At 44.3% G+C, this 21,149-nt stretch overlaps 1 protein-coding gene across 1 annotated transcript in view; it reads left to right on the top strand.

Annotated features, from left to right (window-relative positions):
* myo15b (myosin XVB) overlaps positions 1 to 21,149 on the top strand; it is a 47,992-nt gene that overhangs the window by 11,731 nt on the left and 15,112 nt on the right. The window contains 11 exon segments of the mRNA XM_042305556.1: positions 11,658 to 11,690; positions 11,814 to 11,995; positions 12,517 to 12,768; positions 12,953 to 13,031; positions 13,155 to 13,252; positions 13,254 to 13,642; positions 13,746 to 13,836; positions 13,957 to 14,188; positions 15,381 to 15,487; positions 15,593 to 15,652; positions 15,751 to 15,826. Coding sequence (XP_042161490.1) covers positions 11,658 to 11,690; positions 11,814 to 11,995; positions 12,517 to 12,768; positions 12,953 to 13,031; positions 13,155 to 13,252; positions 13,254 to 13,642; positions 13,746 to 13,836; positions 13,957 to 14,188; positions 15,381 to 15,487; positions 15,593 to 15,652; positions 15,751 to 15,826 — 1,599 coding nt within the window.

Raw genomic sequence — 21,149 nt, 5'->3', positions numbered from 1 at the left:
ATTCAAGTATTTTTAGCCAAATCCTAATTGGTATGTTGAAATTTATGTTTCTTTTGATGGCATAGAAGGCCCTTCTTGCCTTGTCTCTCAGATCGTTCACAGCTTTGTGGAAGTTACCTGTGGCGCTGATGTTTAGGCCAAGGTATGTATAGTTTTTGTGTGCTCTAGGGCAACAGTGTCTAGATGGAATTTGTATTTGTGGTCCTGGTGACTGGACCTTTTTTGGAACACCATTATTTTGGTCTTACTGAGGTTTACTGTCAGGGCCCAGGTCTGACAGAATCTGTGCATAAGATCTAGGTGCTGCTGTAGGCCCTCCTTGGTTGGTGACAGAAGCACCAGATCATCAGCAAACAGCAGACATTTGACTTCGGATTCTAGTAGGGTGAGGCCGGGTGCTGCAGACTTTTCTAGTGTCCGCGCCAATTCGTTGATATATATGTTGAAGAGGGTGGGGCTTAAGCTGCATCCCTGTCTAACCCCACGACCCTGTGTGAAGAAATGTGTGTGTTTTTTGCCAATTTTAACCGCACACTTGTTGTTTCTCTCTCTCTCTCTTTCTCTCTCTGTCAGTTTCTTTCTCTCTCTCTGTCAGTTTCTCTCTCTCTCTCTCTGTCAGTTTCTCTCTCTCTCTCTCTGTCAGTTTCTCTCTCTCTCTCTCTGTCAGTTTCTCTCTCTCTCTCTCTGTCAGTTTCTCTCTCTCTCTCTCTGTCAGTTTCTCTCTCTCTCTCTCTGTCAGTTTCTCTCTCTCTCTCTCTGTCAGTTTCTCTCTCTCTCTCTCTGTCAGTTTCTCTCTCTCTCTCTCTGTCAGTTTCTCTTCTCTCTCTCTCTGTCAGTTTTCTCTCTCTCTCTGTCAGTTTTTCAGTTTCTCTCTGTCAGTTTCTCTCTCTCTCTGTCAGTTTCTCTCTCTCTCTCTGTCAGTTTCTCTCTCTCTCTCTGTCAGTTTCTCTCTCTCTCTCTGTCAGTTTCTCTCTCTCTCTCTCTGTCTGTTTCTCTCTCTCTCTCTCTGTCAGTTTTCTCTCTCTCTCTCTCTGTCAGTTTCTCTCTCTCTCTCTCTGTCAGTTTCTCTCTCTCTCTCTGTCAGTTTCTTTCTCTCTCTGTCAGTTTCTCTCTCTCTCTCTGTCAGTTTTCTCTCTCTCTCTCTGTCAGTTTCTCTCTCTCTCTCTGTCAGTTTCTCTCTCTCTCTCTGTCAGTTTCTCTCTCTCTCTCTGTCAGTTTTCTCTCTCTCTCTCTGTCAGTTTCTCTCTCTCTCTCTGTCAGTTTCTCTCTCTCTCTCTGTCAGTTTCTCTCTCTCTCTCTGTCAGTTTCTTCTCTCTCTCTGTCAGTTTCTCTCTCTCTCTCTGTCAGTTTTTCTCTCTCTCTCTCTGTCAGTTTCTCTCTCTCTCTCTGTCAGTTCTCTCTCTCTCTCTCTGTCAGTTTCTCTCTCTCTCTCTGTCAGTTTCTCTCTCTCTCTCTGTCAGTTTCTCTCTCTCTCTCTGTCAGTTTCTCTCTCTCTCTGTCAGTTTCTCTCTCTCTCTCTGTCAGTTTCTCTCTCTCTCTCTGTCAGTTTCTTCTCTCTCTCTCTGTCAGTTTCTCTCAGTTTCTCTCTCTGTCAGTTTTCTCTCTCTCTCTCTGTCTTTTCTCTCTCTCTCTCTCTGTCAGTTTCTCTCTCTCTCTCTCTCTGGTTTCAGTTTCTCTCTCTCTCTCTCTGTCAGTTTTCTCTCTCTCTCTCTCTGTCAGTTTCTCTCTCTCTCTCTCTCTGTCAGTTTCTCTCTCTCTCTCTCTCTGTCAGTTTCTCTCTCTCTCTCTCTGTCAGTTTCTCTCTCTCTCTCTCTGTCAGTTTTTCTCTCTCTCTCTCTCTGTCAGTTTCTCTCTCTCTCTGTCAGTTTCTCTCTCTCTCTCTCTGTCAGTTTCTTTCTCTCTCTCTCTGTCAGTTTCTTTCTCTCTCTCTCTGTCAGTTTCTTTCTCTCTCTCTCTGTCAGTTTCTTTCTCTCTCTCTGTCAGTTTCTTTCTCTCTCTCTGTCAGTTTCTTTCTCTCTGTCAGTTTCTCTCTCTCTGTCAGTTTCTCTCTCTCTCTCTCTGTCAGTTTCTCTCTCTCTCTCTGTCAGTTTCTCTCTCTCTCTCTGTCAGTTTCTCTCTCTCTCTCTGTCAGTTTCTCTCTCTCTCTCTGTCAGTTTCTCTCTCTCTCTCTCTGTCAGTTTCTCTCTCTCTCTCTCTGTCAGTTTCTCTCTCTCTCTCTGTCAGTTTCTTTCTCTCTCTCTCTGTCAGTTTCTCTCTCTCTCTCTGTCAGTTTCTCTCTCTCTCTCTCTGTCAGTTTCTCTCTCTCTCTGTCAGTTTCTCTCTCTCTCTCTGTCAGTTTCTCTCTCTCTCTCTGTCAGTTTCTTTCTCTCTCTCTCTGTCAGTTTCTCTCTCTCTCTCTCTGTCAGTTTCTCTCTCTCTCTCTGTCAGTTTCTCTCTCTCTGTCAGTTTCTTTCTCTCTCTCTCTGTCAGTTTCTTTCTCTCTCTCTCTCTCTGTCAGTTTCTCTCTCTCTCTCTCTCTGTCAGTTTCTCTCTCTCTGTCAGTTTCTTTCTCTCTCTCTCTGTCAGTTTCTCTCTCTCTCTCTGTCAGTTTCTCTCTCTCTCTCTGTCAGTTTCTTTCTCTCTCTCTCTGTCAGTTTCTCTCTCTCTCTCTCTGTCAGTTTCTCTCTCTCTCTCAGTTTCTCTCTCTCTCTCTCTGTCAGTTTCTCTCTCTCTCTCTGTCAGTTTCTTTCTCTCTCTCTCTGTCAGTTTCTCTCTCTCTCTCTCTGTCAGTTTCTTTCTCTCTCTCTGTCAGTTTCTTTCTCTCTCTCTGTCAGTTTCTCTCTCTCTCTCTCTGTCAGTTTCTCTCTCTCTCTGTCAGTTTCTTTCTCTCTCTCTCTTTCTTTCTCTCTCTCTCTGTCAGTTTCTCTCTCTCTCTCTCTGTCAGTTTCTCTCTCTCTCTCTCTGTCAGTTTTCTCTCTCTCTCTGTCAGTTTTCTCTCTCTCTCTCAGTTTCTGTCAGTTTCTCTCTGTCAGTTTTCTCTCTCTCTCTGTCAGTTTCTTTCTCTCTCTCTCTGTCAGTTTCTCTCTCTCTCTGTCAGTCTCTCTCTCTGTCAGTTTCTCTCTCTCTCTCTGTCAGTTTTTCTCTCTCTCTCTCTCTCTGTCAGTTTCTCTCTCTCTCTCTCTCTGTCAGTTTCTTCTCTCTCTGTCAGTTTCTCTCTCTCTGTCAGTTCTCTCTCTGTCAGTTTCTCTCTCTCTCTCTGTCAGTTTTTCTCTGTCAGTTTCTCTCTCTCTCTGTCAGTTTCTTCTCTCTCTCTCTGTCAGTTTTCTCTCTCTCTCTCTGTCAGTTTCTCTCTCTCTCTCTGTCAGTTTCTCTCTCTCTCTCTCTGTCAGTTTCTCTCTCTCTCTCTGTCAGTTTCTCTCTCTCTCTCTGTCAGTTTCTCTCTCTCTCTCTGTCAGTTTCTCTCTCTCTCTCTGTCAGTTTCTCTCTCTCTCTCTGTCAGTTTTCTCTCTCTCTCTCTGTCAGTTCAGTTTCTCTCTCTCTCTCTCTGTCAGTTTTCTCTCTCTCTCTCTCTGTCAGTTTCTCTCTCTCTCTCTCTCTGTCAGTTTTTCTCTCTCTCTCTCTGTCAGTTTTCTCTCTCTCTCTCTGTCAGTTTCTCTCTCTCTCTCTCTCTCTGTCAGTTTCTCTCTCTCTCTCTCTCTGTCAGTTTCTCTCTCTCTCTCTCTCTCTGTCAGTTTTCTCTCTCTCTCTCTCTCTGTCAGTTTTCTTCTCTCTCTCTCTCTGTCAGTTTTCTCTCTCTCTCTCTCTCTGTCAGTTTCTCTCTCTCTCTCTCAGTTTCTCTCTCTTCTGTCAGTTTCTCTCTCTCTCTCTGTCAGTTTCTCTCTCTCTCTCTCTCTGTCAGTTTCTCTCTCTTCTCTCTCTGTCAGTTTTCTCTCTCTCTCTCTGTCAGTTTCTCTCTCTCTCTCTCTCTGTCAGTTTCTTCTCTCTCTCTCTCTGTCAGTTTTCTCTCTCTCTCTCTGTCAGTTTTCTCTCTCTCTCTCTCTGTCAGTTTTCTCTCTCTCTCTCTCTGTCAGTTTCTCTCTCTCTCTCTCTGTCAGTTTCTCTCTCTCTCTCTCTGTCAGTTTCTCTCTCTCTCTCTCTGTCAGTTTTTCTCTCTCTCTCTCTCTGTCAGTTTCTCTCTCTCTCTCTCTCTGTCAGTTTTTTCTCTCTCTCTCTCTCTGTCAGTTTCTCTCTCTCTCTCTCTCTGTCAGTTTCTCTCTCTCTCTCTCTCTGTCAGTTTCTCTCTCTCTCTCTCTCTGTCAGTTTCTCTCTCTCTCTCTCTGTCAGTTTCTCTCTCTCTCTCTCTCTGTCAGTTTTCTCTCTCTCTCTCTCTGTCAGTTTTCTCTCTCTTTCTCTCTTCTGTCAGTTTCTCTCTCTCTCTCTCTCTGTCAGTTTCTCTCTCTCTCTCTCTCTGTCAGTTTCTCTCTCTCTCTCTCTGTCAGTTTTTCTCTCTCTCTCTCTGTCAGTTTCTCTCTCTCTCTCTCTGTCAGTTTCTTTCTCTCTCTCAGTTTCTCTCTCTCTCTGTCAGTTTCTCTCTCTCTCTCTCTGTCAGTTTCTCTCTCTCTCTCTCTGTCAGTTTTCTCTCTCTCTCTCTGTCAGTTTTCTCTCTCTCTCTCTGTCAGTTTCTCTCTCTCTCTCTCTCTGTCAGTTTCTCTCTCTCTCTCTCTGTCAGTTTCTTCTCTCTCTCTGTCAGTTTCTCTCTCTCTCTGTCAGTTTCTCTCTCTCTCTCTCTGTCAGTTTCTCTCTCTCTCTCTCTCTGTCAGTTTCTCTCTCTCTCTCTCTCAGTTTCTCTCTCTCTCTCTGTCAGTTTCTCTCTCTCTCTCTGTCAGTTCTCTCTCTCTCTCTCAGTTTCTCTCTCTCTCTCTGTCAGTTTCTCTCTCTCTCTCTCTGTCAGTTTCTCTCTCTCTCTCTCTGTCAGTTTCTCTCTCTCTCTCTCTCTGTCAGTTTTCTCTCTCTCTCTCTCTGTCAGTTTCTCTCTCTCTGTCAGTTTCTCTCTCTCTCTCTCTGTCAGTTTCTCTCTCTCTCTCTGTCAGTTTCTCTCTCTCTCTCTCTCTGTCAGTTTCTCTCTCTCTCTCTCTGTCAGTTTCTCTCTCTCTCTCTCTGTCAGTTTCTCTCTCTCTCTCTGTCAGTTTCTCTCTCTCTCTCTCTCTGTCAGTTTCTCTCTCTCTCTCTCTGTCAGTTTCTCTCTCTCTCTCTGTCAGTTTCTCTCTCTCTCTCTGTCAGTTTCTCTCTCTCTCTCTCTGTCAGTTTCTCTCTCTCTCTCTGTCAGTTTCTCTCTCTCTCTCTCTGTCAGTTTCTCTCTCTCTCTCTGTCAGTTTCTCTCTCTCTCTCTGTCAGTTTCTCTCTCTCTCTCTGTCAGTTTCTCTCTCTCTCTCTCTGTCAGTTTCTCTCTCTCTCTCTCTCTGTCAGTTTCTCTCTCTCTCTCTCTCTGTCAGTTTTCTCTCTCTCTCTCTCTGTCAGTTTCTCTCTCTCTCTCTCTGTCAGTTTCTCTCTTCTCTCTCTGTCAGTTTCTCTCTCTCTCTCTGTCAGTTTCTCTCTCTCTCTCTCTCTGTCAGTTTCTTCTCTCTCTCTCTGTCAGTTTCTCTCTCTCTCTCTCTCTGTCAGTTTCTCTCTCTCTCTCTCTGTCAGTTTCTCTCTCTCTCTCTCTGTCAGTTTTCTCTCTCTCTCTCTGTCAGTTTCTCTCTCTCTCTCTCTGTCAGTTTTCTCTCTCTCTCTCTCTCTGTCAGTTTCTCTCTCTCTCTCTCTCTGTCAGTTTTTCTCTCTCTCTCTCTCTGTCAGTTTCTCTCTCTCTCTCTGTCAGTTTCTCTCTCTCTCTCTCTGTCAGTTTTTCTCTCTCTTCTCTCTCAGTTTCTCTCTCTCTCTCTCTCTGTCAGTTTCTTCTCTCTCTCTGTCAGTTTCTCTCTCTCTCTCTGTCAGTTTTCTCTCTCTCTCTCTCTGTCAGTTTCTCTCTCTCTCTCTGTCAGTTTTCTCTCTCTCTCTCTCTCAGTTTCTCTCTCTCTCTCTCTGTCAGTTTCTCTCTCTTTCTCTCTCTCTCTGTCAGTTTCTCTCTCTCTCTCTGTCAGTTTCTCTCTCTCTCTCTCTGTCAGTTTCTCTCTCTCTCTCTCTGTCAGTTTCTCTCTCTCTCTCTCTCTGTCAGTTTCTCTCTCTCTCTCTGTCAGTTTCTCTCTCTCTCTCTCTGTCAGTTTCTCTCTCTCTCTCTCTCTGTCAGTTTTCTCTCTCTCTCTCTCTGTCAGTTTTCTCTCTCTCTCTCTCTGTCAGTTTTCTCTCTCTCTCTCTGTCAGTTTCTCTCTCTCTCTCTCTGTCAGTTTCTCTCTCTCTCTCTCTGTCAGTTTTCTCTCTCTCTCTCTCTGTCAGTTTCTCTCTCTCTCTCTCTCTCTCTGTCAGTTTCTCTCTCTCTCTGTTTCAGTTCTGTCAGTTTCTCTCTCTCTCTCTCTCTGTCAGTTTCTCTCTCTCTCTCTCTGTCAGTTTCTCTCTCTCTCTCTGTCAGTTTCTCTCTCTCTCTCTCTCTGTCAGTTTCTCTCTCTCTCTCTCTCTGTCAGTTTCTCTCTCTCTCTCTCTCTCAGTTTCTCTCTCTCTCTGTCAGTTTCTCTCTCTCTCTGTCAGTTTTCTCTCTCTCTCTCTCTGTCAGTTTCTCTCTCTCTCTCTCTGTCAGTTTCTCTCTCTCTCTCTCTGTCAGTTTCTCTCTCTCTCTCTCTGTCAGTTTCTCTCTCTTTCTCTCTCTCTGTCAGTTTTCTCTCTCTCTCTCTCTGTCAGTTTCTCTCTCTCTCTCTCTCTGTCAGTTTCTCTCTCTCTCTCTGTCAGTTTCTCTCTCTCTCTCTCTCAGTTTTCTCTCTCTCTCTCTCTGTCAGTTTTCTCTCTCTCTCTCTCTGTCAGTTTTTCTCTCTCTCTCTCTGTCAGTTTTCTCTCTCTCTCTCTCTCAGTTTCTCTCTCTCTCTCTCTCTGTCAGTTTCTTCTCTCTCTCTCTCTCTGTCAGTTTCTCTCTTTCTCTCTCTCTCTCTCTCTGTCAGTTTCTCTCTCTCTCTCTCTGTCAGTTTTCTCTCTCTCTCTCTGTCAGTTTCTCTCTCTCTCTCTCTCTCTCTGTCTCTCTCTCTCTCTCTCTGTCAGTTTCTCTCTCTCTCTTCTCTCTCTCTCTCTCTCTGTCAGTTTCTCTCTCTCTCTCTGTCAGTTTCTCTCTCTCTCTCTCTCTCTGTCAGTTCTCTTCTTTCTCTCTCTCTCTGTCAGTTTCTCTCTCTCTCTCTCTCTGTCAGTTTCTCTCTCTCTCTCTCTCTGTCAGTTTCTCTCTCTCTCTCTCTCTGTCAGTTTTTCTCTCTCTCTCTCTGTCAGTTTCTCTCTCTCTCTCTCTGTCAGTTCTCTCTCTCTCTGTCAGTTTCTCTCTCTCTCTCTCTGTCAGTTTTTCTCTCTCTCTCTGTCAGTTTCTCTCTCTCTCTCTCTCTCTCTCTCTGTCAGTTTCTCTCTCTCTCTCTGTCAGTTTCTCTCTCTCTCTCTGTCAGTTTTCTCTCTCTCTCTCTGTCAGTTTCTCTCTCTCTCTCTCTCTCTCTGTCAGTTTCTCTCTCTCTCTGTCAGTTTTTCTCTCTCTCTCTGTCAGTTTCTCTCTCTCTCTCTCTCTGTCAGTTTCTCTCTCTCTCTCTCTCTGTCAGTTTCTCTCTCTCTCTCTCTCTCTGTCAGTTTCTCTCTCTCTCTCTCTCTCTGTCAGTTTTCTCTCTCTCTCTCTCTCAGTTTCTCTCTCTCTCTCTCTCTGTCAGTTTTCTCTCTCTCTGTCAGTTTCTCTCTCTCTCTCTGTCAGTTTCTCTCTCTCTCTCTGTCAGTTTCTCTCTCTCTGTCAGTTTTCTCTCTCTCTCTCTGTCAGTTTCTCTCTCTCTCTCTGTCAGTTTCTCTCTCTCTCTCTGTCAGTTTCTCTCTCTCAGTTTCTCTCTCTCTCTCTGTCAGTTTCTTCTCTCTCTCTCTCTGTCAGTTTCTCTCTCTCTCTCTCTGTCAGTTTTCTCTCTCTCTCTCTCAGTTTCTCTCTCTCTCAGTTTCTCTCTCTCTCTCTCTCTCTCTCTCTCTCTGTCAGTTTCTTTCTCTCTCTCTCTCTCTGTCAGTTTCTCTCTCTCTCTCTCTCTCTCTCTCTCTGTCAGTTTCTCTCTCTCTCTCTCTCTGTCAGTTTCTCTCTCTCTCTCTCTGTCAGTTCTCTCTCTGTCAGTTTTCTCTCTCTCTCTGTCAGTTTCTCTCTCTCTCTCTCTCAGTTTCTCTCTCTCTGTCAGTTTCTCTCTCAGTTCTCTCTCTCTCTGTCAGTTTCTCTCTCTCTCTCTCTGTCAGTTTTCTCTCTCTCTCTCTCTGTCAGTTTTCTCTCTCTCTCTCTCTGTCAGTTTCTCTCTCTCTCTCAGTTTCTCTCTCTCTTCTCTCTCTCTCTCTCTGTCAGTTTCTCTCTCTCTCTCTCTCTGTCAGTTTTCTCTCTCTCTCTCTCTCTCTCTGTCAGTTTCTCTCTCTCTCTCTCTCTGTCAGTTTCTCTCTCTCTCTCTCTGTCAGTTTCTCTCTCTCTCTCTCTCTGTCAGTTTCTCTCTCTCTCTCTCTCTGTCAGTTTTTCTCTCTCTCTCTGTCAGTTTCTCTCTCTCTCTCTCTCTCTGTCAGTTTCTCTCTCTCTCTCTCAGTTTCTCTCTCTCTCTCTCTCTGTCAGTTTCTCTCTCTCTCTCTGTCAGTTTCTCTCTCTCTCTGTCAGTTTCTCTCTCTCTCTGTCAGTTTCTCTCTCTCTCTCTCTGTCAGTTTCTCTCTCTCTCTCTGTCAGTTTCTCTCTCTCTGTCAGTTTCTCTCTCTCTCAGTTTCTCTCTCTGTCAGTTTCTCTCTGTCAGTTTCTCTCTCTCAGTTTCTCTCTCTCTGTCAGTTTCTCTCTCTCTCTCTCTCTCTCTCTCTGTCAGTTTCTCTCTCTCTCTCTCTCTCTGTCAGTTTCTCTCTCTCTCTCTCTCTCTCTCTGTCAGTTTCTCTCTCTCTCTCTCTCTCTCTCTGTCAGTTTCTCTCTCTCTCTCTCTTTCTCTCTCTGTTTCAGTCTCTCTCTCTCTCTGTCAGTTCTCTCTCTCTCTCTCTCTCTCTGTCAGTTTCTCTCTCTCTCTCTCTCTCTGTCAGTTTCTCTCTCTCTCTCTCTGTCAGTTTCTCTCTCTCTCTCTCTCTGTCAGTTTTCTCTCTCTCTCTCTCTCTGTCAGTTTCTTTCTCTCTCTCTCTCTCTCTGTCAGTTTCTCTCTCTCTCTCTCTCTGTCAGTTTCTTTCTCTCTCTCTCTCTCTCTCTCTGTCAGTTTCTCTCTCTCTCTCTCTGTTTCTCTCTCTCTCTCTCTCTCTCTCTCTCTGTCAGTTTCTTTCTCTCTCTCTCTCTCTCTCTCTCTCTCTCTCTGTCAGTTTTCTCTCTCTCTCTCTCTCTCTCTCTCTCTGTCAGTTTCTCTCTCTCTCTCTCTCTCTCTGTCAGTTTCTTTCTCTCTCTCTCTCTCTCTCTCTCTGTCAGTTTCTCTCTCTCTCTCTGTCAGTTTCTCTCTCTCTCTCTGTCAGTTTCTCTCTCTCTCTCTCTGTCAGTTTCTCTCTCTCTCTCTGTCAGTTTTCTCTCTCTCTCTCTCTCTCTCTCTCTGTCAGTTTCTCTCTGTCAGTTTCTCTCTCTTTCTCTCTCTCTCTCTGTCAGTTTCTCTCTCTCTCTCTCTCTCTCTGTCAGTTTCTCTCTCTCTCTCTCTCTCTCTCTCTCTCTCTCTCTCTCTCTCTCTCTCTCTCTCTCTCTCTCTCTCTCTCTCTGTCAGTTTCTCTCTCTCTCTCTCTCTCTCTGTCAGTTTCTCTCTCTCTCTCTCTCTGTCAGTTTCTCTCTCTCTCTCTCTCTCTGTCAGTTTCTCTCTCTCTCTCTGTCAGTTTCTCTCTCTCTCTGTCAGTTTCTCTCTCTCTCTCTCTCTCTCTCTCTCTCTCTCTGTCAGTTTCTTTCTCTCTCTCTCTCTCTCTCTCTCTGTCAGTTTCTCTCTCTCTCTCTCTCTCTGTCAGTTTTCTCTCTCTCTCTCTCTCTGTCAGTTTCTCTCTGTCAGTTTCTCTCTCTCTCTCTCTCTGTCAGTTTCTCTCTCTCTCTCTGTCAGTTTTCTCTCTCTCTCTCTCTGTCAGTTTCTCTCTCTCTCTCTCTCTCTGTCAGTTTTCTCTCTCTCTCTCTCTCTCTCTCTGTCAGTTTCTCTCTCTCTCTCTCTCTGTCAGTTTCTCTCTCTCTCTCTCTCTCTCTCTGTCAGTTTCTCTCTCTCTCTCTCTCTCTGTCAGTTTCTCTCTCTCTCTCTGTCAGTTTCTCTCTCTCTCTCTCTGTCAGTTTCTCTCTCTCTGTCAGTTTCTCTCTCTCTCTCTGTCAGTTTCTCTCTCTCTCTCTGTCAGTTTCTCTCTCTCTCTCTGTCAGTTTCTCTCTCTCTCTCTCTGTCAGTTTCTCTCTCTCTGTCAGTTTCTCTCTCTCTCTCTCTCTGTCAGTTTTCTCTCTCTCTCTCTCTCTCTCTCTCTGTCAGTTTCTCTCTCTCTCTCTCTCTCTCTCTGTCAGTTTCTCTCTCTCTCTGTCAGTTTCTCTCTCTCTCTCTGTCAGTTTCTCTCTCTCTCTCTCTCTCTGTCAGTTTTCTCTCTCTCTCTCTCTCTGTCAGTTTCTCTCTCTCTCTCTCTGTCAGTTTCTCTCTCTCTCTCTCTGTCAGTTTTCTCTCTCTCTCTCTCTGTCAGTTTCTCTCTCTCTCTCTCTCTGTCAGTTTCTCTCTCTCTCTCTCTCTCTGTCAGTTTCTCTCTCTCTCTGTCAGTTTCTCTCTCTCTCTGTCAGTTTCTCTCTCTCTCTGTCAGTTTCTCTCTCTCTGTCAGTTTCTCTCTCTCTCTGTCAGTTTCTCTCTCTCTCTCTCTGTCAGTTTCTCTCTCTCTCTCTCTGTCAGTTTCTCTCTCTCTCTGTCAGTTTCTCTCTCTCTCTGTCAGTTTCTCTCTCTCTCTGTCAGTTTCTCTCTCTCTCTGTCAGTTTCTCTCTCTCTCTCTCTCTCTGTCAGTTTTCTCTCTCTCTCTCTCTCTCTGTCAGTTTCTTTCTCTCTCTCTCTCTCTGTCAGTTTTCTCTCTCTCTCTCTCTCTGTCAGTTTCTCTCTCTCTCTCTCTCTGTCAGTTTCTCTCTCTCTCTCTCTGTCAGTTTTTCTCTCTCTCTCTCTCTGTCAGTTTCTTTCTCTCTCTCTCTCTCTGTCAGTTTCTCTCTCTCTCTCTCTCTGTCAGTTTCTCTCTCTCTCTCTCTGTCAGTTTCTCTCTCTCTCTCTGTCAGTTTCTCTCTCTCTCTCTCTGTCAGTTCTCTCTCTCTCTCTCTGTCTGTTTCTCTCTCTCTCTCTCTGTCAGTTTCTCTCTCTCTCTCTCTGTCAGTTTCTCTCTCTCTCTCTCTGTCAGTTTCTCTCTCTCTCTCTGTCAGTTTCTCTCTCTCTCTCTCTCTGTCAGTTTCTCTCTCTCTCTCTGTCAGTTTCTCTCTCTCTCTCTCTCTGTCAGTTTCTCTCTCTCTCTCTCTCTCTGTCAGTTTCTCTCTCTCTCTGTCAGTTTCTCTCTCTCTCTGTCAGTTTCTCTCTCTCTCTCTCTGTCAGTTTCTCTCTCTCTGTCAGTTTCTCTCTCTCTCTCTGTCAGTTTCTCTCATTATTTTAATTATAATGTTAAATACAAAATCTGTGTTGCAGGTGTTCCAATGACAATGCCAGGCTATTCTATGGGTGAGTGAGGGGAGTAATTTAATTACACAAACATTCTAATTGTGATTTACACAAGTCATCTATTTTCTCTATCCTGCATTATTCTAACGATGATCACCCCCAAAAAAAAAATGTGTCTCCCAGGAATGCCAGTGAACCCTGCCATGCAAAACTACCGGGCTCCAATGATGCCAAGTATGATGCCAGCTCCCCCCATGCCTATGATGCCAACCATGATGGCACCCCAGCCAGCTGCACCAGGCCTGGACCCCCAGCAGATGGCAGCACAGCAGCAGGCTTTCATCAACCAACAGGCCCTACTCATGGTAAGGACTTGGAGACACTGGTGGAAAACTGGGACAAACATGCCATGATAACAAACAAACCATAATCCTACCCCTATCCTTAATTCATGTTCTTATGATATCACCATTTCTATTCTAACATGACTACACTTCCTCTCTCTCCATCGCTCTTTCTCTCCATTGCGCTCTCTCTCTCTCTCTCTCTCCATCACTCTTTCTTTCCATTGCGCTCTCTCTCTCTCTCTCTCGCTCTCTCGCTATCACTCCATCGGTCTTTCGCTCTCTCGCTCTCTCGCTCTCTCTCGCTCTCTCTCTCTCTCGCTCTCTCGCTATCACTCCATCGGTCTTTCGCTCTCTCTCATCACACTCTCTCTCTCTCTCTTTTTCTCTCTCTCTCCATCACACTCATCACTCTTTCTCTCCCTCTCTCTCTCACTCACTCACTCACTCTCTCACTCACTCACTCACTCACTCACTCACTCACTCACTCACTCACTCACTCACTTTCTCTCTCTCATGTCTCGTCCTCCCTCCCTCTCCAGGCCCAGCAGATGACAATGCAGGCAATGACTATGTCCCAGCAGCAGACTCAGGAGCAGCAGCGACAGCAGCAGCGGCGCCAGGCTAACCTTCGACCCGTCACACCCCCCCTCGCCCCCTCTCCCCCGGCCCAGACACAGACACACCACTCTGCCCTCTCACTCCCAGCCCAGACACAAACACTCCCCCGCGCCCCTCCGCCGCTAACCACACCCAGCCAGAGGAAACCACAGATACAGCACCACATACCTGAGGTTTGTACTACAGAGGAGTGGTGTGATGCTAGTGTGTTTGTGCTCAATTCTGCTTGATTCTTTTTATCTTTAATGTACTTAACCATTGCAAAAATGTGTTATTTCATTACAATAGAAACACATTAATAACAACAACATTATCTTGTAAGCAAACTGAGATGTAAAGTGTCTTTGTTTTTATCAGCCGGAGAGAGATGTGGACTTTGTCAGTCCAGACCAGCTGGACTCTTTCAAGGACAAGAGAGAGTTCTTCCAGAAGATTGGTGAGTAGAGTTGGACACATCTTCCTATTCAACTTCAGATAAACTGTAGTTTTCACAGGATAAAATGACTACCACTTGTCTTACCTTACACCCAGCTGCCTGTGCTGTCATTCACTCTGTCAGGTTCTCAGCCAAAGCCAGCAGCCAAACCGCCAAAGCCTCGCCCTGCTCCCAGTAGCCCCCCCAAACAGACCCGTCCCTGCTCCCCCTCCTCCTCCCACCCCTAGCACCCAGGACTTGGCAACGTCCCGGAGGGAGCACCCCCAAACAGACCCTTCCCCGCTCCCCCTCCCCACCCCTGGCACCCAGGACTTGGCAAGGTCCCGGAGGGAGCACCCCCAAACAGACCCTTCCCCGCTCCCCCTCCCCACCCCTGGCACCCAGGACTTGGCAAGGTCCCGGAGGGAGCACCCCAAACAGACCCTTCCCCGCTCCCCCTCCCCACCTCCAGCACCCAGGACTTGGCAACGTCCCCCGTCTCCTCCTGCCAGAGAACCAGACCGCCCCAGCCCCCCTGCCTCGCCGCCCCCTCCCAGCACCAGAATCCACGACATTATTAAACAGTACCAGAACCGCCCTGTCAATGATCCAAAACCCTTGAAACCAATCAGGTCAGTGGGACTGTGGATCCATCCTAAATGTTTGAAGCACATGTCATCTGCTGTGTAGATCCCGCTGCATTAGCGGAAATCTAACTCCCTCGCTCCTCTCCAGGGTTCCAGCACAGCCGTTTGTGAAGAAGAAAGATCCTAAAGAGGAGGCCCTTTCTATCCTCAGAAATAACGGACCTGTACAACAGCAGAAGGTCAGAGCTGTGTGTACATTGTTGCCTAGCCCGAGACATGTTGGTGAGGAGCTAACATATCCATTCAGTTATCTTACCTAGCCTATAGTAATACTCTTCCCCCTCCCCTCACCCCGTCAGAGACAGCCTCCCCCTGCACGGCAACCCTCTCCTCCCTCCACCAGAGGGCCTCACCCCATTTCCAACCACATGAAGCAGAAACAGCGCTCCCTTGCCGACATGTTCGGCACTCAGGGACGCTCCGAGAATCCTCCGCCTGCTCCTCCCGGGTTCGCCCCTCCTCCTCCTCCCCCAGTCCAACACATCTATGAGAGCTTGCCAGACCCCCCCACCAAGGCTGCCCCCACACTCAGTAAGTTAAACTACTTCAGAGGTACAGTACGAGCAGGCATGGACAGTAGTACAGTGTTTGTGTTTGCACTGTTGTCTCTGCACCGCCTGACCAGCCACAGCCTCAGATACACGTTCCATAACTCAGATACTGCAGTCACAACTCCACAGAGAGGTAAAGTAACTCACATTCTTTGTGTTTGGTGAGGAGAGTTAGATTTGTGTTTCATTGTTGTGAATTGTTAGATATTACTGCGCTGTTAGAGTTAGGAACACAAGCATTTCACTACACCCGCAATAACATCTGCTAAATATGGGTATGTGACCAGTAACATCTGATAAATATGGGTATGCGACCAATAACATCTGCTAAATATGTGTATGTGACCAATAACATCTGATAAATATGGGTATGTGACCAATAACATCTGATAAATATGGGTATGTGACCAATAACATCTGATAAATATGGGTATGTGACCAATAACATCTGATAAATATGGGGATGTGACCAATAACATCTGATAAATATGGGTATGTGACCAATAACATCTGATAAATTTCACTACACCCGCAATAACATCTGATAAATATGGGGATGTGACCAATAACATCTGCTAAATATGGGGATGTGACCAATAACATCTGCTAAATATGGGGATGTGACCAATAACATCTGATAAATATGGGGATGTGACCAATAACATCTGATAAATATGGGTATGTGACCAATAACATCTGATAAATATGGGTATGTGACCAATAACATCTGATAAATATGGGGATGTGACCAATAACATCTGATAAATATGGGTATGTGACCAATAACATCTGATAAATATGGGGATGTGACCAATAACATCTGATAAATATGGGGATGTGACCAATAACATCTGATAAATATGGGGATGTGACCAATAACATCTGATAAATATGGGGATGTGACCAATAACCTTTGATTTGCTTTATTTGCTTTAATCCTTCCATTGTTCCATCTGGTGTATATTAAATGGAGGGAGAAGGGACTGGTCACAATTTAAGACTTCTACATAGATAAGCATAGATAAGCTCTCTTCTTGTCCCATGTCTTGCTTAAGAAATACTTCATTTCATATGTCTGGCAGCTGTGTTATTCCTTTGTTTGTACTAAATTGCAAAATATATACAAGATATACAACAACAAAGAAACAACTGATTTGATTTGTCCTTCATAGATCTGCTGTCTGGGGAGGAGAGTGTTCGCTCCCAGCTCCACAGGTTCTCTGCCAGCGTCTACTTCTCCTACTCGGCTATGCCTGGCAAACTGTTCCTACGCAAAGAGGTGAGCTGGAACTGCAGGCAAGAACATAGAATTGTCTGTATTGTTCTACAATGTGTTTGCATTCTACTGTATGTGAATCACAATCATTTCCCTGTGTGTGTTCAGGTGTTTTACCCCAGAGAGAAGTTCAACCACCCCTACATCCTCAATCTCCTCTGTGAGCAGGTCAGTGTTGATTATTTCCCTGTGACCCTTTTTATTCACTACCTCCTACATATCACACCTTATATTAATATAAATCTGGGTTTTTGTTTGCCTTTCAGATCATGAGAGACACATACTGTGACACCTGTGTGAGGATCTCCAGAGAGGAGAGGAGGAAAATGAAGGACCTACTGGGTGAGTCTCGTTGTTTATTTACCAGGTGAGTCTCGTTGTTTATTTTACCAGGTGAGTCTAGATTTTTATTTTACCAGGTGAGTCTCGTTGTTTATTTTACCAAATTAGTCTAGTTCTAGTTCTTCTCTCTCTATTCTCTCTCTATTCTCCCTCCTTCTCTCTCTATTCTCCCTCCTTTCTTCTCTCTCTATTCTCTCTCTATTCTCCCTCCTTTCTTCTCTCTCTATTCTCCCTCCTTCTCTTTCTATTCTCCGTCCTTCTCTCTCTATTCTCTCTCTACTCTCCCTCTCCTCTCCCTCCTTCTCTCTCTATTCTCCCTCCTTCTCTCTCTATTCTCTCTCTATTCTCTCTCTATTCTCCCTCCTTTTTCTATTCTAATTCTCCTCTCTCTCCATTCTCTGTCATTTTCTCTCTATTCTCCCTCTTTTCTTCTCTTCTATTCTCTCTCTATTCTCTCTCTATTCTCCCTCCTTCTCTCTCTATTCTCCTCCATTTCCTCTCTATTCTCTCTCTATTCTCTTCTAATCTCTCTCTCTTCTCTCCTCCTTCTCTCTCTATTCTCCCTCCTTTTCTCTCTTCTATTCTCCTCCTTCTCTTTCATTCTCTATTTCTCTCTATTCTCTCTCTACTCTCTTCTCTCTATTCTCCCTCCTTCTCTCTCTATTCTCCTCTATTCTCCTCTATTCTCTCTCTATTCTCTATTCTCCCTCTTCTCTCTATTCTTTCTCTCTCTATTCTCTCTCTATTCTCTCTCTATTCTTCTCTATTCTCTCTCTATTCTCTCTCTATTCTCTCTATTCTCCTCCTTCTCTCTCTATTCTTCTCTATTCTCTCTCTAATCTCTCTCTATTCTCCGTCCTTCTCTCTCTATTCTCTCTCTATTCTCTCTCTATTCTCCCTCCTTCTCTCTCTATTCTCTCTCTATTCTCCCTCCTTCTCTCTCTATTCTCTCTCTATTCTCTCTCTATTCTCTCTCTATTCTCTCTCTAATCTCTCTCTATTCTCTCTCTATTCTCTCTCTATTCTCCCTCCTTCTCTCTCTATTCTCTCTCTATTCTCTCTCTATTCTCTCTCTATTCTCTCTCTATTCTCTCTCTATTCTCTCTCTATTCTCTCTCTATTCTCCATAATTCTCTCTATTCTCTCTCTATTTCTCTCTCTATTTCTCCCTCCTTCTCTCTCTAATCTCTCTATTCTCTCTCTATTCTCTCTCTATTCTCTCTCTATCTCTTCTCCCTCCTTCTCTCTCTATTCTCTCTCTAATCTCTCTCTATTCCTCTATTCTCTCTATTCTCTCTCTATTCTCTCTCTCTTCTCTCTCTATTCTCTCCTCCTTCTCTCTCTATTCTCTCTCTATTCTCTCTCTATTCTCTCTCTATTCTCTCTCTATTCTCTCTCTAATCTCTCTCTATTCTCTCTACTTTCTCTCCTATTTCTCTTCTCCCTCCTTTCTTCTCTCTCTACTCTCCCTCCTTCTCTCTCTCCATTCTTCTCATTTTCTCTCTATTCTCTTCTCTCTCTATTTCTCTGTCTGTCTACTCTCTCTCCTTCTCTCTCTCTTCCCTCCTTCTCTCTCTCTCTCTATTAAATCATTTCTCCTCCTTCTCTCTATTCTCTCTCTACTCTCCCTCCATTCCTATTTCTCTCTATTCTCCCTCCTTCTCTCTCTATTCTCTCTCTTTCTTCTCTATTCTCTCTCTCTCTGTTCTCTCTCTACTCTCTCTCTCTTTATCCTTCTCTCTATTCTCTCTCTATTCTTTATTCCTTCTCTCTCAAGTGTCTCTCTATTCTCTCTCTCTCTCCCTCCTCTATTCTCTTCTAAGGTGGCCAGAGCATCTCTTGTCCTTTCAAAGTGAGTTAATTCCATATTCTCTCTCTACTCTCTCTTTTCTGTGTGTGATTCTCTCTCTATTCTCTCTATTCTCTCTCTATTCTCTCTCTATTCTCTCTCTATTCTCTCTCTATTCTCTCTCTACTCTCTCTACTCTCTCTCTATTCTCCCTCCTTTCTTCTCTCTCTATCCTCTCTCTATTCTCTCTCTATTCTCTCTCTATTCTCTCTCTACTCTCTCTCTATTCTCTCTCTATTCTCTCTCTATCCTCTCTCTACTCTCTCTCTATTCTCCCTCCTTTCTTCTCTCTCTACTCTCTCTCTATTCTCTCTCTATTCTCTCTCTATTCTCTCTATTCTCTCTCTATTCTCCTCAGGTATATCTCCTCTCTGGTGTGTTCATCATCTCTGGGTGGCAATCAGGCTGTTCTCAACCAAACCTGATCCTGCTATTCTCTCGCATTCTCTCTATTCTCTCTCTAGGCTCTCTCTATTCTCTCTCTATTCTCTCTATTCTCTCTCTATTCTCTCTCTATTCTCTCTCTATTCTCTCTCTATTCTCTCTCTATTCTCTCTATTCTCTCTCTGTTCTCTCTCTATTCTCTCTCTGTTCTCTCTCTATTCTCTCTGTTCTCTCTCTCTATTCTCTCTATTCTCTCTCTATTCTCTCTCTTTCTCTCTCCTTTCTTTCTCTCCTTTCTTCTATTCTCTCTCTTCTTCTTCTCTCTCTATTATCTCTCTCTCCTGGAATTCTCTCTCATATTTCTCTCTCTACTATCTTCTGATCTCTCTGTATGTTCTCCTGTATGTTTATTCTCTCTCTCTATTTCTCTCTCTATTCTCTCTCCTATTCCCCTCTCTCTCTCTCTCTCTAAACTTCTCTCTCTGATTCTCTGGGTTTTCCTTTCTTCCTCTATGTGTATTCTCTCTCTCTCTATTCTCTCTCTATTCTCTCTCTATTCTCTCTCTCTATTCTCTCTCTATTCTCTCTCTTTCTTCTCTCTCTCTATTCTCTCCTTTCTCTTCCTTTTCTCTCTCTCTATTTCTCTCTCTCTATTCTCTCTCTCTGTTCTCTCTCTCTATTCTCTCTCAGATTCTCTCTCAGGTCTAATTCTCTCTCTATTCTCTCTCTCTATTCTCTCTCTATTCTCTCTGAAAGAAGAACAGCTCTCAGCTGCTCTCTCTATTCTCTCTCTATTCTCTCTCTCTCTTCCTCTCCTTTCTTCTCTCTCCTCTCTCTCTACTCTCTCTCTATTCTCTCAACAGAGCTGCTCTAGATTCTCTCTCTCTATTCTCTCTCTATTCTCTCTCTATTCTCTCTCTCACTGCCGTGTGTCATTCTCTCTCTCTATTCTCTCTCTATGTTCCACCTCTCTCTATTCTCTCTCGTCGAGGTCTCTCTCTATTCTCTCCCTATTCCTCTGTTCTCTCCATCTCTATATCATTCTCTAGTCTAGTTCTCTCTTTCTCTCTAAGTTCTGTGGTTCCTCTCTCTCCTATTCTCTCTCTATTCTCTCTATCAGCTCAAATATTCTGTTTATTCTCTCTCGTCTGCTATTCTGGGCCTATTCTCTCTCTAAAGGATGCTCTCTCGAGGTCTCTCTATTCTCTCTCCCTCTTCTCATTCTCTCTCTCTATTCACCTCTCTATTCTCTCTCTCTATATCTCTCTCTCTATTCTCTATTCTCTCTTCTCTCTATTCTCTCTCTCTTCTCTCTCTAGGTCTCTCATTCTCTCTCCTCCTTCTCTCTCTGTTCTCTCTCTATCTCTATTCTCTCTCTATTCTCTCTCTATTCTCTCTCTATTTGTTCTCTCTCTATTCTCTCTCTATTCTCTACTCTATTTCTCTCTCTATCTCTCTCTCTATTCTCTCTCTATTCTCTCTGTTCTCTCTATTCTCTCTCTTCTCATCTCTATTCTCAAATAGTTCTCTTTATCTCCTCCTTCTCTCTCTATTCTCTCTCTAAAAGGATCTCTCTCTACTCTCTTCTCTCTCTTCTCTCTCTCTTCTCTCTCTATTCTCTCTCCCTCCTCTTCTCTCTCTATTCTCTCTATTCATTCATTCTCCCTCCTATTCTTCTCTCTCTATTCTCTCTCTATTCTCTCTTCTCTCCCTCTATTCAAAAGGATGTGGACACCTCTCTCTCTATTCTCTCTCTATTCTCCCTCCTCTCTCTCTCATCTCTATTCTATTCTCTATTCAAATTCTTCTCTCTCTATTCACGTTCTCTTCAAATTCTATGTGGATTCTCTCTCTATTGGACACCTCCTTTCTCTCTCTATTCTCCACTCTCATTCTCTTCTATAGTTCTTCTATATCTATTCTCGTCTGCTCCTCTCTCCTTCTCTCCTATTCTCTCTCTATTCTCTCTCTATTCACCTGCTCTCTCTTCTCTCTCTATTCTCTCTCTCTTCCACATCTCATATCATTCAAATAGTTGTTTATATACTTCTCTCTCTATTCTCTCTCTATTCTCTCTCTACTCTCCCTCCTTCTCTCTCTATTCTCTCTTCTCTCTCTATTCTCCCTCCTTTCTTCTCTCTCTATTCTCTCTCTACTCTCCCTCCTTCTCTCTCTATTCTCTCTCTATTCTCCCTCCTTTCTTCTCTCTCTATTCTCCCTCCTTTCTTCTCTCTCTATTCTCTCTCTATTCTCTCTCTCCTCTCCCTCCTTCTCTCTCTATTCTCTCTCTCTCTATTCTCTCTCTCTATTCTCTCTCTCTATTCTCTCTCTATTCTCTCTCCTTTCTTCTCTCTCTACTCTCTCTATTCTCTCTCTCTATTCTCTCTCTATTCTTGTCTCTCTATTCTCCTCCTTCTCTCTCTATTCCAAAATCTCTCTCTATTCACCTCTCTCTCTATTCTCTCTCCTCTCCTCTATTCTCTCTCCTCTTCTCTATTCTCTCTCTCCTCATTCTCCTCTCTCTCTATTCTCCCTCTCTCTCTATTCTCTCTCATTCTCTCTATTCTCTCTCCTCTCTATTCTCTCTCTATTCTCTCTCTATTCTCTCTATTCTCCTCTCTCTCTATTCTCTCTCTATTCTCTCCTTCTCTCTCTATTCTCCTCCTTTCTCTCTCTCTTCTCTCTCTATTCTCTCTCTATTCTCTCTCTATTCTCCTCCTCTCTATTCTCCTCTATTCTCTCTCTCTATTCTCTCTTTTCTTCTCTCTCTATTCTCTCTATTCTCCTCCTCCTTCTCTCTCTCTATTCTCTCTCTATTTCTATTCTCCTTCTCTCTATTCTCTCTATCTCTCTCTCTCTCTTCTCTCTCTATTCTCTCTCTATTCTCTCTCTCCTTCTCTCTCTATTTCTCTCTATTCTCTCTCCTTCTCTCTCTATTCTCTCTCCTTTCTATTCTCTTCTCTCTCTATCTCTCTCTATTCTCCCTCCTTTCTCTCTATCTCTCTCTATTCTCTCTCTATTCTCCTCCTTCTCTATTCTCTCTCTATTCTCTCTCTATTCTCCCTCCTTTCTTCTCTCTCTATTCTCTCT

The sequence above is a fragment of the Oncorhynchus tshawytscha genome, linkage group LG24 (genome assembly GCF_018296145.1).
Source record: "Oncorhynchus tshawytscha isolate Ot180627B linkage group LG24, Otsh_v2.0, whole genome shotgun sequence".
NCBI lineage: Eukaryota > Metazoa > Chordata > Actinopteri > Salmoniformes > Salmonidae > Oncorhynchus > Oncorhynchus tshawytscha.
The sequence above is the reverse complement of the archived record's forward strand: the minus strand, read 5'-3'. Positions and strand labels throughout refer to the sequence as shown.